Source organism: Pipistrellus kuhlii, unplaced genomic scaffold, assembly GCF_014108245.1.
Source record: "Pipistrellus kuhlii isolate mPipKuh1 unplaced genomic scaffold, mPipKuh1.p scaffold_m20_p_10, whole genome shotgun sequence".
NCBI lineage: Eukaryota > Metazoa > Chordata > Mammalia > Chiroptera > Vespertilionidae > Pipistrellus > Pipistrellus kuhlii.
The window spans coordinates 50,825,781-50,843,057 of record NW_023425405.1 but is presented as its reverse complement, the minus strand read 5'-3'; the positions used below and the strand labels follow the sequence as shown (position 1 = coordinate 50,843,057).

Here is a 17,277-nt window from a genome sequence, read left to right as displayed (position 1 = left end):
TTTACTCTAGCACTAAAGGATTTCAGAGAATAACCATGCCTTCTGCCATTTGGCATGAACAAGAAGCAGGAGAAAAAGCAACTAGTCAGAAGAGGAAATAGAAAGTTAATTTCAGAAGTTGAGTAAGAGCCTGGCTAATTCCAATTTCTTAAACTTTCAAAAGATTGGGGAGGGGGGAGGAGAAATGCCTAAACTGCGTTACTAAATTATAGTATATTTTAGATTTTTAAAGTTATAGATTCACAGTTAGATTTTTAAAGTTCATAAGTAATGTTGCAAAAAGAACATCAACATCGTTCTCATCTGCCATGTATATCTCTTTTGGAAATAACATTGACGTCTACTTTGAATCTTTGTGAGTATGAAGCTCAAGCCGTATAGGACTACTATCCACAACCTACCCCTAGGTGCCCATCCAAAAAGCCTCAACAGAATGGGAGTAAAAGCTTAAAAAAGTGAGCTAAAGAGAATACAGAGTAGCAAGGAAGCCTTGTAAGGAGATCACTATTTTGGGACTCCGATAACTGGGTGCCAGGAGAAAGGGTGCAGAAACAAAGTAAAAAAGTCAGGAAAGCTGTTTAAGACCTAGAGTAGCGCTTATAGTGATCTCAGGTGCACTGGGTAACATGCATGGTCATTTTCTACTGAGAGGCATCACTGATTTATTTAAGAGGAATGTGCAACCATCCAGTAGGTGCCCACTGAGCATAAGGCACTTGTGTTGGGGATTGAGGACTGCAAGTCAGGAAAAAAAGAGTATAAAACTGTCTCTGCTAACCAGGAAATAGAAGTGTGTTCTCTGCATTCTCTGGGAAGCAAATGAGGAGGTAATCGGGTCTGAAAAAAGAAAGGGCCAGTCTTGGAAAGACCTTCAATTAAGTTGTCAAACACTTCTAGAATAACTTGACTGGTGAGGACATTGCTAATTCATAGGTGTTTGGAAAATCAGTGTGGATACAGGCAAGTACTCGGAAGTTGATATTGGGAACCTTTTGTGCTAAACTCCTTTCTTTGCTACCTGGGTGTTACAGAAGTACCTTACAATCCATCCATGTTAACTACCTTACAATCCGTACAGGCCATTAGGCCACCATTCCAGCCCTCAAAGAACTCACAAGGTGTTGGGGAAGCCAATCAGATCACTACCTCGGGCCTCCGGTAACTGGGTGCCAGAAGGCAAGGGTCACCGAAGTTGAATCTTGAAAGGGGGATAGCCCTAGCCCTAACCCTAACCCAGGTAGAGGACACGACGTCAGGATAGGAGAGGGGAGTCGGTGGGTCGTGAGGAGCCTGTGCGTCCAAGTCTTTTTCTGTTAGGCATTGCCTTCCTTCCACATTTCCAACCCTGACTCCAGTACTAACTCGGACAATAAACTTAATTTCGGTGAGAATGTCTGGTGAATATGCTTCTGAGATACCTACATATCACGGTCGCCCCAAATCCGTTGTTCTGCAATAAACTCTCCACCGTTTTTTGTAAAGGGCCTCTGAGCCACCCGCCTTGAAACGCGGCTTCCTCTCTATCAGTGTCTTATAAATCCATCAAAAAGTTGGGAACTTGTGAAGAGAAGCGGGTGAAAGACGGTCGGTCGTTGTGCGAGGTGCGAGAGCTCAACGAACCTACACAGAGCCCTCGGCGCAGGGCGGCGGCCCTCACTGCGCAGGCGCGGGGACAGGCGCGCGCAGGCGCCGGAGGAGCCGGCGCGCGGGACGGGGCGTGGGGGCCCGGACTTCGGGGGGGAAGGGGGGCGCGGCGCATACAGCATGGCGTCCAACATCTACTTGGTCCGCCAGCGGATCAGCCGGCTCGGCCAGGTGCGGCCCGGGGAGGCTCCTCCCCTTCCCAGCCCCTGTCCACCCCTCACCTTCTGCCACCGCTCCTCTCAGTCTCCGCCCCAGCGCCCAGGGAAGCGGCTCAACCGCCGCCGCCCCGCCCCGCGGCCGCCGGGGCCCGCCCCGCGGCCGCCGGGGCCCGCCTCCCGGAGTCCGCCCCTCCTGCCCTTCCTCGCCGCCGGACTGCTGGGTCTTGTCGGTCCTCCTCCTCCTTCTCCTCCTCCGCCCAGCCGTCCTGATTGTCTCTCCCTCCTTCCCTCAGAGGATGTCCAACTTCCAGCTCAACCTCAACCCGCTCAAGGAGCCCCTCGGCTTCATCAAGGTCCTCGAGTGGGTAAGTGCAGCCCGCGCCGCCGGGCCGGGGACCGCGCCGCCGCGCCCGCTCCCGCTCCGGCCCCCGCGGGCCCTTCTCCGGCCCGGCCGGCGCCCTCGGCGAGGAGGCAGGCAGCCCCGCGAGTGGGGGCGCGGCCCGGCTCGCGCTGGCCCCGGAGTGCGGCCCCTCCCGGGCCGGGGCGGGATGGGCGGGGAGGGCCCGCGAGGCCGCGGCCTGGGCCCGCGCGGGTCCGGGGCGGAGCCGCCCTCCCACACGGACGCTCACCTCTGGGTGCCCCCGTGGAAGTGTTTCCCTCTTTACCGCGAGGGAAGGGAAAGCTTCCTGTTGAGGTCTAACCGAAACCCGGCGGGCGGACCGGCGGCCGTGGCCCCGGCCGGCGCTGCCCCCGCCTCCGCCTCCGCCTCGGGTGCCAGGGCCAGGCCGGAGGCCGCTCCTTCTCCTTCTCCCTCTCCCTCTCCCTCGAAAGCTAGTCGTGCCCGGTCGAACGAACTTGACGAGCACTCACTTCTTAATTTGTTCCTAAGCTTGGCTCCAAGTTAAAAAATGGATAAAAAAAATAAAGTGGGTCCGGGAAGCTTGGCGGATCCGGATGGTAGCGGGAGACGTGCGGGGCGGGGGTGGGAAGGGCTTTTAACCTTAAACGCGTCTCGCTTCGCTGTGAAACACATGCTAGGAATCGCCATCACGTTTAAGTTATTTCCAAAGCAGCAGCAGCCTGTGGTCCGCTCTTTACTCCTTTCCTGGGAATACCCAGTTAGTAACATCAAAGGGGGCTGATTTAATCCGACCTTGACAGTGACCAAGTCGCTTGGAGGCGTTGGTGGATACGCCAGGCACCGCAGAGCTTCTGCACACTCCATGGCCTAGTACATATTTCAGTGCTGATATTCAGGCGAACGTTCATAGGCGGCTGGCATCTGTCCAGCGTGTGCAGGCAAGTTGTTTTTTTATAGCGAGCAAAATTTACACCAAACTCTCTAACCCTGTGTGTTAGTGCTACAGTAGTCAAGAGGCAGGACTTTCGATTTCCTGTTTTAAGAAACCTACCTAGGATGTTTTTTTTAAAGTAACACAGAGACACTCCCATTCCCTAATGGGCACTCCATTTGATTTCCTACTTACACGCGGTTCCCTCCCTTTCCCCCAGTTTCATTGGGTGCTTTCTAAAAACTGAAACCCTGCTGGTTTCACACAAATACCTATTTCAAAGACACAAAGATGTGCTATTTAGGGTCCTGTAAACCAAGGTCCAGATTTAAATATAAAGAAAATGGTTAATTGAATATGAAAAAAATTTAAATTGCAGGTGAAAAATCACATTTAATTAAGCTAATAAAATATAAAGGTTTTTGGAAAAAATCTTATAGCTAGTAGATTTAATCTCGTTAAGGATTACAATTAAATTTAAATTTTTACTTACACAAAGAGGTAGTTTGTATTTTGTGCTTTATATGATTGGTCTATTTAAAAAATATATACTTAACTTTTTTAGTATTTCAGGACAGCAATAAGTTGATAAATATTTGTAGCCAATATATTTTTACTATCCTTTTAGAGCTTTTTAAGGAAATACTATTGTTTGAACAACTTATTACTACATAGAACTTTTTATGAAAAGATTATTCCTTGTTAATGGTGTAGTGAATGTTTATTCAGCAAGTATTTGAGTTTGTGTTATATACTAGAGGCTGGGTGCAGGAAATTGGTGCACCGCAGCCCAGCCTCCGCTCTCTCGCAGTCCAGGAGCCCTCAGGGAGCGGGCCTTAGCGGGCAGTCGGACATCCTTAGCTGATGGGGAAGCAGGAGAGGCTCTCGCCAGCCACCGCTGCTGTGCTCACCAGCAGTGAGCCTGGCTTCTGGCTGAGCGATGCTCCCCAGGTGGGAGCGCACTGACCACCAGGGGGCAGCTCCTGCGTTGAGCTATTCATTAAAGAAGCTTAGCTTCTTTAAACCCAGGATTCCTACCATAGGTAGGGTCTCACTCTCTTAAACAAGTGAATGATATGATTAGATTTGCCTTTTAAAAACCTTAATTTTGTTAGTGGTATAGGGGATTGAAAAGGTCAGAAATGAGAGGAAACCTATTGCTTGAGAAATAATGAGGACCTAACATTAATTGCAGTGGGAATAGAGAAGAGAAATTTAGCAATTAGAATACATCTGAACGTGAAGAAGATAATGTTAACATTTTTTAAAAATTTTAAATACTGGAGGATAAAAAAAGCACTATGCTATAGTATAGTATCCATTTATTCACTGATTTTTGTATTATGTGGGAAACTAGTTTTTATTGTTTTTGTGTTGGGCTTGTTTTTATTTTACAAGGCAAGATACACAAGAAAAAACATTTATGGTAGAGTTAATGACCCAGTCTATGGCTGCCTAGGAGTCAGAATAGTTCCACCACTAAGAATTGGGTAAGGTTTTAAATAAAGGATGAACTTCTACAGAATGAGGTTTGGGAGGCAATTCCTGGCAGAAGAAACATGTACATCCAAGACATAAATACGTGGTGCATTTCAGGAATAGTAAGTAGTATAATGTGATAGTCCTAGTACCTGGCTGGGAGTGTAGTGCACATAAATATAGAAAGATATTGAGGTACCTCAGCCATGCTTCTCATTCCAAATTAAGAAGTTGGGTTTTTGTTTCTTTCTTTCTTTCTTTCTTTTCTTAAATTTATGTCTGGAAAGTCATTGAGGAAATCTCTTTAAAAGGGAGTGACATGACCAGATTTTTACTTCAGATCAGTGTGACTAAAGTATCTCTATCCAATAGAAACACCCCTTACCCCCCCCAAAAAAACAATGCAAATATAAATGCAAGCAACATAGTAATTTTAAGTGTTCTACTAGCTACACTAAAAAATGAAAAGAAACAGGTGAGATTTATTTTAATATATTTTACTTAACCCAATGTATCCAAATATTGCTTCAAACAGTAATTAATATAAGCAGTTATTGATGAGACATTTTGCATTTCTTCTGCTAAATTTTTATAATTCATTGTATATTTTACATTTTACATTTATAGCCATCTCAGTTCAGACTAGCTATTTTTAAAGTGCTCAGTAGCTGCATGTGGCTTATCTACCTATTTACTAAACACTGCAGCTTTAGAGCCCACACTATAGTATAAGAATGGGGAAACTTTTTTTCCCCCCAAGAGCTATTTGGATATTTATAGCATAATTTTCAGGCCATACAGATTTATCAACTTAAAAATTAGCCTGCTATATTTGGTCAAACATTTAATTAACTCACCCCTAATGCCTTGGCAAGGCCAGGCCAAATGATTTTGTGGACCTTATATAGCCTTGGGTGGGACGTTCCCCACCCCAGCTATAAGAGATGAATGGTGATATGAATGAGATCAGAAACGGGAGGAAGAGTATTGGGTTAATCCCAGAGGAAAATGGTGAGGGCCTGAACAAAAGTAGTGGCAGCAATGATGAGGACAAGTAAACAGAGTTTTTAAAGAAATAGATCCTCTAGTCTTAGACAGTCTTTTTTCCTTAAGCATTAGTTTCTATGATGCATCCATGTTGACACAAGCAGCTATAGTTTGTCTTCATATTTACATATAAAAGCCCAGTAACCAAATAGCAGAATGACTGGTGGACCAGTCACTATGATAAGCACTGACCACCCCGGGGCTGACACTCAATGCAGGAGCTGTCCCCTAATAATCAGTGTACTCCCACAGTGGGAGCACAGCTCGGCTGATCGGGATGAGCATTGCTCCCACAGCAGGCTGATGCTTGCAGGCCAGGCCCCCCATCAGTGCACGAATCTGTGCACAGGGGCTCTGGTTGCTATATAACTTTCCATTGTAAATATACACTACTATATTTTACCCATTTTCCTGTTGCTTCCTGTCTTCCCATATTTTGATATTATAAACAGTATCACTATGAACATTATTATGCATGTCCTGTAGTACACATGAGTAAGAGTTTCTCTTAAATCTATATACTAGCCCTAACTGGTTTGGCTCAGTGGATAGAGCATCAGCCTGCGAACTGAAAGGTCCCAAGTTTGATTCTGGTTAAGGGCATGTATCTTGTTGCAGGCCCATTCCCAGTAGGGAAGGGCAGTTGGGAGGGACCAGGTCTGCAAGGGAAGGCAGTTGTGGGTGATCAAGTCAGCAGGGGATGGCAGTTGGAGGAACCAGGCCTGCAAGGGAGGGAAGTTGAAGGCAATCAAGCCTTCAGGGGAGGGCAGTTAGGGGTGGCCAGGCTTGCAGAGGAGGACATTTGGGGGTGACTAGGTCTGCAGGGGAGGGCAGTTTGGGGTGACCAGACCTGCAGGGGAGGGCAGTTAGGAGCAAACAGGCTGGCAGGGGAGCAGTTAGGCATCAATCAGGCTGGCAGGGGAGTAGTTAGAGGGTGATCAGGCTGGCAGGCAGAAGTGGTTAGGGGCAATCAGGAAGGCAGGCAGGTGAGCAGTTGGGAGCCAGCAGTCCTGGATTGTGAGAAGGATGTCTGACTGCCCGTTTAGGCCCGATCCAGTCAGACATCCCTCTAGACTGGAGAGGATGCAGGCTGGGCTGAGGGACACCCCCACCCCCACCCCGTGCACAAATTTTAGCTAGCTGTCTCTTTGTGTTTGTTTCTATGTATTAGGTAGAATTGTTATGCCTCCCAGTCTTTGTGGGGTGGCCATCTGCACCTGTGGGACCCAGTGGTGCAGTCTCCTTGATCTCCTGAGCTGAGTACTCCAGGAATGTTCCTTTTATTATATGAACTCTCCTGTTGTAATTTGGTCTTGATTGCTGTTGGCCTGTTTATGTGTATGATCAACCCTCAGCTAGCTGACTGTGAGGCTCAACTCCAACCATATCATGCAAGTTGATGTACAGGCATGCCAGCAGCTGCAGTGTATCTGTCTAGACTAATACCAGTTGAAATGGCGATGACAGGGGTCCAAGGAATCATAAATTTTATACTTGGATTATGGTGGTTTCAGATTAGAAGTGCCCTCAACATCTGGTTTCTCTGCTCAAAGCCTTCATAAACTGAAATCCAGGTGTTGGCTGGGGTATATTCTCAGCCAGAAGCCTGACTAGAGAAGAATAAACTTTTGTGGCTCTAGGATGCATAGCATCTGTGAAGCCAGCAGTGGAGATAGAGGTCCTGCTGCTTTGAGTCTCTAGAAATTATCTTTTGTTCAGAAGGGACTACTGTTAAAATTTTAATATATAACCTGTTTATTTTTTGTTGTGTGTGAATACATAGATGTAGACACATACAAAACGTATTGTATTGCTTTTACAAACTTTGTATGTAATGATCATTTTTCTATATAATTAAATATTTCCTAACATTTTAATGACCACATAATGTTGCAGTTTGAATGAACTCTAATTTATTTGGTACCCTGTCAATGTTTAGATGCTTCCAATTTTTCCTTTGCAAGAGTAGTATTACTTTTTTTTTGGCATGATCAGGAAAACAGATTTCCAAGTACTTTTTGAGACCTAGAATATCCACAATGAGGTCTTATAAGCTCAGGAAATAACATCACTTCTTTGCATACAATCTCTTGGCTTTACAGTTACCCATGGGTTCCAAGTAAAAATACCTCTAGTTCACCCTTTTTCATTTTTATACTAATAAATAAGACTTCCTCTAAATTTTATATTCATATTTAATGGGTACCCCTGGAATAAGTGAATTTATATGTGGCTTGGTATACAAATTTCTGTGTATATTCAGGAGAAAATAAAATATTTATTGAGATTTGCAAGTAATTTATTTTTTATTTTTTTAATCCTCATCCAAGGATATTTTTAAATTGATTTTGAGAGAGAAAAACATCAATGTGAAAGAAAAGCATTGATCAATTGCCTCCCATACATGCCCCAATCAGGAATTGAATCCACAACCTATGTATAATATGTTCCCTAACTGGGAATCAAACCTGCAGCCTTTTGGTGTACAGGATGATGTTCCAATTAACTGAGCCACCCAGCTAGGGTGCAGTAAATATTTTAATGTTTTTCACCATCTATGTTTAAATTTATAGTTAAGAAATTTTGTATTGTCTATAATCCTATATAATAAAGAGCTAATATTGCAAATGGTCATCACGCCCTCATGCCGGGGCTGAGGGACCTGAGGCTGCCCGCCCCCCCAATACTCTCCCCCCACCCCCAGCCCCAGTGCCATGCTGGGGGTCCTGAGGCTAGGCTTGGGGACCTGAAGCCATGCCTTAACCCCCATGGGGCTTGATGGAGGATCTGAGTCTGCGACCCCCATCTGGCACTGGGCCAGGGGACCTGAGGGTTGCACGAAATTTTGAGGCACACTTGGCTAGGCGGGGACTTAACTCTGGGACCCAAGGCACGCCCAGACTCTGACAGGAGGGAGATTTTCATATGCATTTTACTAATTTTCTTTCATCTCTGATACTTCTATTATAGAGAAAGGGCAAATAGCAATATTAAAATGTTTCCTCTAATTAATTCCCTTTTAATATGCATGAATTTTGTGAACCAGGCCACTGGTGTTATATATTTCTGTGATGTTAGTAAGCAGGTTTTTAATAATAATTTAAGGTTTTAATGAGCCATATTTTGGGTATAGTAATGCTTTTCTTCTCCCTCTCTCTTTTTTTTTTTTTTTTTTTTTTTTTTTTTTTTAATTTTGTCTTACTTTATGTAGGTTGCTTCTATCTTTGCTTTTGCCACCTGTGGAGGTTTTAAAGGCAAAACAGAAATTCTAGTGAATTGTCCTCCTAAAGTTCCTGAGAATAAAACCATTACAGCTACTTTTGGTTATCCATTCAGGTGAGCTATTTATTTGTTTTTATGGTTTAACAACTCTTTTTACTTTCATATTGACCCATTAAGATTTCCAGCAATTTATTAATCTTAGGAGATAAAAATTTTTGAATTGCATCCTCATTTGTAAATAGTGGTCATTGCTACTCAAACTGTGGTATTGATAGACCAATATCTGTACATAGACCAATAACTGTTTCCATAGTCTAGGTGAAATAAATTATAGAAAATGGGAGTAAGCATTTAGAAACTATTATATGACATTGCCTTGACATTTGTATTCTATCATCCCACAGTGGATTAAAAATTTAATAAAAAAGAGACTGCTCCATGACCATAGTGTGAGAAGTCATGATGTGGAAGCAAACACAACTTAGGGGGGAAAAATCCTAATTTCTCATGTGTTTGCCATTACTAAATAATAGTGTTCTTTATATAATTTTAGGACATGGATTTATGTGAAATCAGTTTCTATGGAGTTCCTATCCTATCATAAAACTTCATTTTCTTACTCTCAAATTAAAATGAATTTTTTTGTTGTTGTTAATCCTCACCCAAGGATATTTTTCCTTTGATTTTTAGAGAGAGTGGAAGGGAGGAGCAAAAGAAAGAGAAATGTCAATGTGAGAGAGACACATCAATTGGTTGCCTCCTGTACCTGTCCCAGCCAGGGCCAGGGTTCAAGTCTGCAATCGAGATATGTGCCCTTGATTGGAATTGAACCTGCAACCCTTCAGTCTGCGGGCCAGTGTTCTAACCATTGAGCCAAACAGACCAGGGCCAAAATGAATATGTTGTGAATTCTTCTATATGACTTTAATATTCATTGAACAGTTTATTGAATGTGTCCATGTTTAAGCCATAGTGTGAAGCTCCTTTCACTTATTCTAACTACTTACTGAACTCTCTAGGACTCAGTTTTTCTGTTCAGTATATTGAAAATACTACTTATTAAGTTCATTTTGATGGTTAAATGAAATCTTACATTAAAGATCTGTCATTTATAGCAAGTGCTTGGTATCATTGCCTCTTCATCTCCCAACTCTTCTCTTATAAATTTGCTGTACAAGGAACTCTTTCTGCATCTTTAGTGATAAGTAAATTATGGATAGGGAAATTATGATTTGAATTATGGATAGGGAAAATTAAAGACAAGGTGAAGTTGGCAGGTAATTAAATCCAGAATTAAAATGTGAATTATTATAATTGGCTCTCCTGGTCCCAGTCACACAGACTCTTTCTTAGAATGGAATATTATGTCTCAAATTATAAACTGTTTTGTATAAGCCCTCTTACTCTGTTACAGTTTTAATGCAGAAGATAGTATCTGGATTTGTAAATGTTTAAATTAAGTCTGTATTAAATTTTTCACGAATCAAGATATAATGTATAATTCATGTATATATTATGAAAATCTTAATTTATTTTAATATTTGGATTTTTCCTTTTATTTTAAAAGGAAAATGTTTTTAATTTACAGGATAGAGCAAAGTGGGTTTACAGTTATGAGTACATAAAACATAGTTTTGTCTTGTATTATTATTTATTGTTGTATTTTTTCCATGCAAACAACTGTAAACCTACTTTGCCTTACCCTATATTTTGGGGATATTTTTTAATGTCATTTTAATATTCTGCCTATGTATTTTTGTCTCTGTTGGTGGAGTCCAGATAATTTATTGGAGCCTTTTTTTAATAGGTTGAATGAGGCATCATTTCAGGCTCCTCCAGGAAATGTATGTGATGTAGGTTGGAACAAGTTTGTCCTTGTTGGAGATTACGCTTCTTCTGCACAATTCTATGTTACATTTGCAGTCTTTGTCTTCCTGTACTGCATTGCTGCTCTTCTGCTCTATGTTGGTTACACAAACCTCTATCGGGATAGTCGAAAACTTCCCATGATTGTAAGTAATCACCTTCCTTTTATACAAAAATAATTTGTATATGATAAATATGTATTATATTTGCAGTGAAATAGACTTACTTACACTTTAAATAAAAATTCTTGGCATGAGCCAGTTCAACATATTTTGACCTGTGTTTGTGAGGTTTTCTCCTTTTGTCATGTTTAAGCCAATTCTTTTAGGGTATTTGAAGCACTTTTTCTGTACTCTAAGGGAGAGCTGAGGTTTGCTTCTTATTCTGTTTTAACCTGGGAAAACTTCAATATGTAATAGAGCATCTTTAGGTTGCAAGTAGCAGAGAAATTAAGTAGAACTGCTGACCATACTAATAGTTTCAAAACTGTGGTCCTACTTCTTACCTTTTTTCTCTCTTCTTAAAGACCCCCTTTATGCCTCCACAATATGATCTTGAGGTTAATAGTCAAGAAATTAGCAAACTATAGCCCACAAGCCAAATCTCATTCACTGTTTTTTGTTTTAATAAAGTTTTTTTTTTTAACACAGCCACACTCAATCATTTACATATCTATGACTGCTTTCATGCTACAGTGGCAGAGTTAAATACTTGAAACAGAGATTAAAAAAAAAAAAAAGATTTACTGCCTTGCCTTTTTTAAGAAAATATTTGCTGACTCCTGGTCTAAATTCCTTAAGTTAAAACCTGATGCAGATAATTCTATGAAAATTATAGAATTCAGCATTAGTAGCATTCATGAGTTAATTTTGAAATGTTAGATGGCAACAAAAGATTTGAATTTGAAGTCCTAGCAACATTTTTGAATTAAGTCTGCTGAGCTAAAGAATAGCAATAATCTCTAATATTTATTAGTAGAATCTGACCTGGATCATTGGTGACAGATTCAGAGATAAGCCATGTGTTTAAGCTTGACCTCCACTACAGAAAAATAAGTACAAAGGCAGTGTTAGTGTTACTGACTTGAAGGGAGAAAACCAGAGGTGTTTTTTGTGATACTGGTCTTTTATATCTTGAGAAAATACTGACATGCTAATTATTTATGAATTTACTTTAAAGAGAAGGTATTTAAATATGAAGAAATTATGAAATAAGATAACAGGTTTTATTTATTTACTTATTTTTAATTTTTGCTGCCTGGATCATAAGAATGCAAATGGTAAGTAAGGAATAAAACAATTTTTTATCATCCATGTTTATTTCATTTTTTATATATAGAAGAGATTCTTAAACTTGACATTTTTATAAAACATTTCTTTATTGTTAGGTGCTTTCCATAAACTATTTGTAATGTTTAACAGAAATTACATATGAGGAAGCTAGAAAACTATGATGATTAGATGTATTTTGTTAAAATTCCTTATTACTTGTATTTAAATGAAGACATAAAAATTCTTGCCATGTTCTCATTATCCCAACAAATTTTCAAGTTAAGTTTAGCAGTGAGCCTTTCATTTCTCATATTTTGTTTAAACTTTAAAGTGACCACACTTTTAAAAGCAACATGTAAATCTAATTTTTTCTTTTTTTTAATGTTTATTGATTTCAGAGAGGAAGGGGGAGAGTGAGAGAGATAGAAACATCAATGATGAGAGAGAATCACTGATCAGCTGCCTCTTGGGATGCCCCACACTGAGGACCAAGCCTGCAACTCATGTATGCCTTGACCAGGGAACCAGCCATGACCTGGTTCATAGGTCAGCACTCAATCTCTGAACCATGCCAGCTGGGCCAAATCTGGTTCTTTTGTGAAAGGCTTTTCTGTCTAATGAAACTGATCGAGTTGCATCAGTCAGAAAGTTAAAAGTAATTTTTTACCTCATGATCAATTAGTGGTCATGTAGAGAGAGAATTCAGAATGAATTCCTTAGTGTTTTTTTTTTGTTGATATTGCATATAATAGACGCTTTTTGTAGTAAAAGTCCAGCTTCTAAATTAAATTTGGAATTCTACTTTTAATTTAAACATAGAAATATTAAAAAGTTTTCTCGAGATACCCAAATTTTTAACTATAGCCAAATATGACATTAGTTTTTTATTTTAAAGAACTGTCTGTTAATGATGACATTCTTTTATTTTAGCAATCCTCTGCTAAGGTATTTCTAGGAACATTTCAATTGTGACATTAAATCCATTAAAGCTTCCTTTTTAAGTAAATGTACTACTTTTTTTGTGTTAAGTAGCAGGAGCTTAAGGTTTCTAGGCCATGTGGAGAATCAGAAATACCATAAAATAAAACCAAACAAATATAGGGTATCCCAGATCCTAAAAATCTCTAATGAATCATATCCTGATAATTGGTAGGACCAGGGCTGCCATAGCCGCTGCAGTGTGAACTGCTGCAGAACTCCAGGCATGTATGGTGCATCATCTTAACTAGAATCCTGAGCTGGACAAAATGTATCTTCAGAGACCCACATTTTCTCCTCACCCTGGGTTACTCTGTGCATCATTTTCAGAAAAGTTTTTGAAGTATAAGAATGTCATGTCAAGGCATCAGCAAAGTAGAGTTAAAGAACATAATCATGAAATGGGAAAAACAGCTTGTTGTTTAATTAGAAATTTGGAGGGGAAAAATAAAATTAAGAGGAATTGAGATATATATATATATTGGTTAAAGCTGTGAACTTGAGCCCAGATATTACTTTTTAAACATGTGATAATCTCATACATACTACTTCCAGTTCTTCAAAAGTCATTGTATTTCTAGCAAGGGTTTAGGAAATGTCTACCTGCAGCAAAAGGTGCAGCAGCAAAAAAGAACTCCTTCAGTGCAAAACTTTAAGCTATAAAGTTTCTGTCCTTTTCTCTTTGATCTACATTTTTTAAAAGGATCAGTAACAGTAGAAAGCTCAAATACAAAATGTAAATACCTTCATGTTTGTAAAGTTAGTCATTGTTTTGGGTTCTCTAATCACAAGATATTTATTCAATGTATTTTGACAAATTGGGAGAGCTATATGTAACATAATTTCTGTATCTTGTAAGTGGTCACTGGTGTTTATCCTAAATAACTAAGAGCTGGCTGGCAAAAGTAATTAGAAACTAATCAGATTCATTTTTAAAACAAAACACTTCTGGAATAAGCTCCAGAATTCATTACTGAGCTTGGAGTTTTGCTGCAGTTGTGTACAAACTCATAGCCTTGAGTATACCCTAATACATAACATTAAAAGATATAAATTTTACGTTACTCCCACTTTGGTCTTTAACTTAAAGGAAGACTAAACAAAGTGGGACTTATACTTTATGTTATACAAATGCGTATTTTTTAAAGTGTTATTTAGATCTTTATAACAACACTGACAAATTTTAGTTTCCCATCAGAAAGGATTAAGAGTAGATGTTTCTTTTCCTTTCTTCATCTTATTACTTGAAGAAAAAACTATCCAAAATATTAAAAAACTTCAGTTCTAATTTTAGAAATATAATAACTAGCAAAGACTTTAGTAGAAAACTACTAGGATAAGGTATTTTCAGAGAAATTTCTTTCTTATTCTTTTATTATTATAATGAGCATTCTTAAAATTTCATGATCAGGAATTTAAAAAGATTAGTCTTCCTGATATGTGCTTTTCACCATTTGATTTTGCGTACCATGGAGAATTAGAGTTAACTAAAGTTTGTTTTGCCAGAACAATCTGATTAATTAGAAGAAGGAAGGGTAAGGGAGTTAAAGAGTATATGCAAAGGATTATATGAAAGGATTTTAGAATATAAATTGAAGGAAATTAGAGCATAAGTGAGATTGAGAGATAATAAACAAGTGATGAAATCAGATTGTAGATCTCCATGGGGGGAGAGGGGGGATTTTTAAGGTGCAATGCCAGACAGAGGTAGCTGGAAAGAAAGGTGCTATTGGGAAGTAGGCTGTTTAAAATAGAAATTATGAAAGGATATATAATAGTTATTGTATTTGTGATAACGGACTAAGATATGGTCCTGGGAGTGAGTGGCTTAGGTATGCTTGTGGTAAGGGTTATTTAAAACCTTGATTTTTAGTGTAAATACGTTTCACTCCTAAAGAGATGATTGTGTCTTGTTTAGTGTCGTGGCTCAGGCTTTGGGCTAGTAATATTATAATAAACACCAATGTTTATTATGTTGACTGTACCCTTTTCTATAAAGTGTATCATGAAGGCCATTTCTCAGTACCATGGGATTCGATGTAATCTCAATTTCTTCATTATGGATTTAAACTTAGTATTTTTAAATTAACTGTTCATTATTAATTCATACTTCTTTTTACTTTAGGACTTTATTGTTACTCTTGTTGTCACATTCTTGTGGCTGGTGAGCACTTCAGCCTGGGCTAAAGCTCTTACAGATATTAAAATAGCTACCGGTCACAGTATTGTCAAAGAACTTGCACCCTGTCATTCTGAAGGATTGATGTGTCATTTTGGCTCTGTGACTGGTATGGGATCCCTAAATGTATCTGTGGTATGTATGCAGTATTTATAAAATATTTCATTTCACTTATTTGAAAAACCTTACCTAGTAATTTAACAATAGCTTTTAATAATTTCTAGATGTGTTGGATTTTATTTTCATTAAACTGTCAGAATCCTGGTTACCATATAATCTTTATCTTTATAACTACAAAGAAAAGTTTGTTAGAAAAATTAGAAAATTGGGTTTTAACAAGATCATAATTGAGTCTTTTTTATCATTAAAATTGACTAGGCAAGACTTTTACCTGATAGGTACTTATAATAGTCACTAACATTTATTAAGTCAATATGCCAGGTGTTACACTAAAGGCATTACACTCATATCTTACATGATCCAACAATCTAGGAAAAAATTTAGCTTTTATTCACCCAAGTTGGCAAACCAAGGTTTGAACCAGATCTGACTTTATAAAACTCGTTCTCTAATGTTACTTGCTCTGAGTCTATGAAAGTAATAGTTTTCTGGTTTAATAAGTAACCTAAAAAAAAATAAGTCTATAGAAATGTACATATTCTTTAATCCTCTATTTTACCAAAATTCAGATAAATATATAATTAAATATAATGTTATATGGAGTATATTATGTTTAGGGAGGTCTCGTGTCTTTTTAAGAAAGTGTTGGGTGAAGTTAGCGCTGCCTTATAAAGCAATTTGACCAAATTTTTGCTTTATAACTTTGTAACCGAAAGGTCACCTTTTTTGCACTTACATTGATTTATAATATCTGTGAAATGGATAGTTTCAGAAATGTTTTTGTATGCAAATATACAAAAAGTTATAAAGCTTTGTCTTTAGTAATATGATAGTACTCTCAAGCTTCTTATTCCACTCTTACTTCATATTCTTTTTACAAATATAAAAACATATATTTCTTGAATTTAGAAAAAAACGTGAAAATAGGGATAGCTTCAGTTTATTCATCTTTGAGACTTTCTTCTTATCAAATTTGTACTAGAGACTAATGTAAGATGTGAAATAAAGTTCTTCTGACTCCTTTTTTCTTTTGCCTATAGTTGTTGGAATAGGAAAGATGGTAGGTAGTAGGGGGTAAAAAGTAGGGAAGTAGGAAAAAACACACGAGGCTTAAATTTAAAAGGAGGGTTTTAGTTATGCTCTCAAATTTAATTCTATTTTTTATAATAGTGACCTTGCAAAAATAGATTTTTTTTGGCATGGTTTTATATGTTACAAATTTAGAGATTTAGCTTTATTTCATTGGGAATAAGTCATTATATATTTGAATTTGGTATTTAAATATAAAGTATTTTTTATTCCATGTCATATGTACTATTTAAAACTTTATATGAAATAATGATTTACTGCCTGGAAATGTTAAGTATTTAAGGAAAACTATGATGGGTATGAATAAAAATATTCATAAAAAAGTAGGCATTAAATCTTCATGTTTCTTTTTCTCTTTCTTAGATCTTTGGCTTTCTGAATATGATACTTTGGGGAGGAAATGCATGGTTTGTGTACAAGGAGACCAACTTACACAGTCCATCAAATACTTCTGCTTCTCATACCCAAGGAGGTATTCCACCTCCTACTGGAATATAATTTAAGGGAGAAGTACATTGTATAAAATATACGTCTAAACTACGACCTTTTGCCAACATCTTGAGAAGCATTATGTGTTTCTAATAAAAGTAATGGCTTTATCAATAAATTGGTGGGTTTAAAATTTTGCTGCTTTTTTACACAAAGCCTGTACCTTTCCTAGAAACTTAAGATGTAAATGTATTCGTACATGTAAATTTGAAAATTCAGGGCCTATTATGAGATGATACACGTTTTTAAATGAACATTAATTTCCTCACTAACTTGTTTGCCTTCCAGAGTGTTTACACCTTACGCTTAACATATCTTCACTCAGAAAAGAGTTATATTGTCATATCATAATAGGAAGAAAAATCTATTTGGAATATACACTACTGTCAGTTTGTACAGATCATATACCTAAGACCTATCTTTGTTTAATTACATAAATCATA

General features: G+C 38.6%; 1 protein-coding gene and 1 long non-coding RNA gene across 4 annotated transcripts in view; one reads left to right on the top strand and one right to left on the bottom strand.

Moving 5' to 3' along the window:
• LOC118714407 overlaps positions 1 to 2,589 on the bottom strand; it is a 57,237-nt gene extending 54,648 nt beyond the window's left edge. Inside the window, exon 1 of the long non-coding RNA XR_004986583.2 lies at positions 2,432 to 2,589. This is a non-coding gene — a long non-coding RNA (uncharacterized LOC118714407). The remainder of the gene's footprint in view (positions 1 to 2,431) is intronic.
• Positions 1,978 to 17,257, top strand: SYPL1 (synaptophysin like 1). 3 transcript variants are annotated; one of them, XM_036429714.1, is made up of 5 exons: positions 1,983 to 2,167; positions 8,832 to 8,956; positions 10,650 to 10,854; positions 15,083 to 15,271; positions 16,709 to 17,257. In XM_036429714.1, exons 1-5 carry the CDS (start codon positions 2,099 to 2,101, stop codon positions 16,841 to 16,843), a joined length of 723 nt encoding a protein of 240 aa, XP_036285607.1. In that variant the 5' UTR covers positions 1,983 to 2,098; the 3' UTR covers positions 16,844 to 17,257. The 3 variants fall into 3 exon arrangements, with proteins under 3 accessions (XP_036285609.1, XP_036285607.1, XP_036285610.1); XM_036429716.2 differs by lacking the exon at positions 15,083 to 15,271 and having other exon boundaries at positions 1,978 to 2,167; XM_036429717.2 differs by lacking the exons at positions 1,983 to 2,167; positions 8,832 to 8,956 and adding an exon at positions 11,978 to 11,987 and having other exon boundaries at positions 10,729 to 10,854.
• Positions 17,258 to 17,277: the final 20 nt, after the last annotated feature.

Coding starts and splice junctions, on each gene's coding strand:
- SYPL1 (XM_036429714.1), top strand. CDS start 2,099: ATGTCCAACTTCCAGCTCAACCTCAACCCGCTCAAGGAGCCCCTCGGC. Junction 10,855..15,082: donor GTCGAAAACTTCCCATGATT/GTAAGTAATCAC, acceptor TTTTTACTTTAG/GACTTTATTGTTACTCTTGT. Junction 15,272..16,708: donor GATCCCTAAATGTATCTGTG/GTATGTATGCAG, acceptor TCTCTTTCTTAG/ATCTTTGGCTTTCTGAATAT.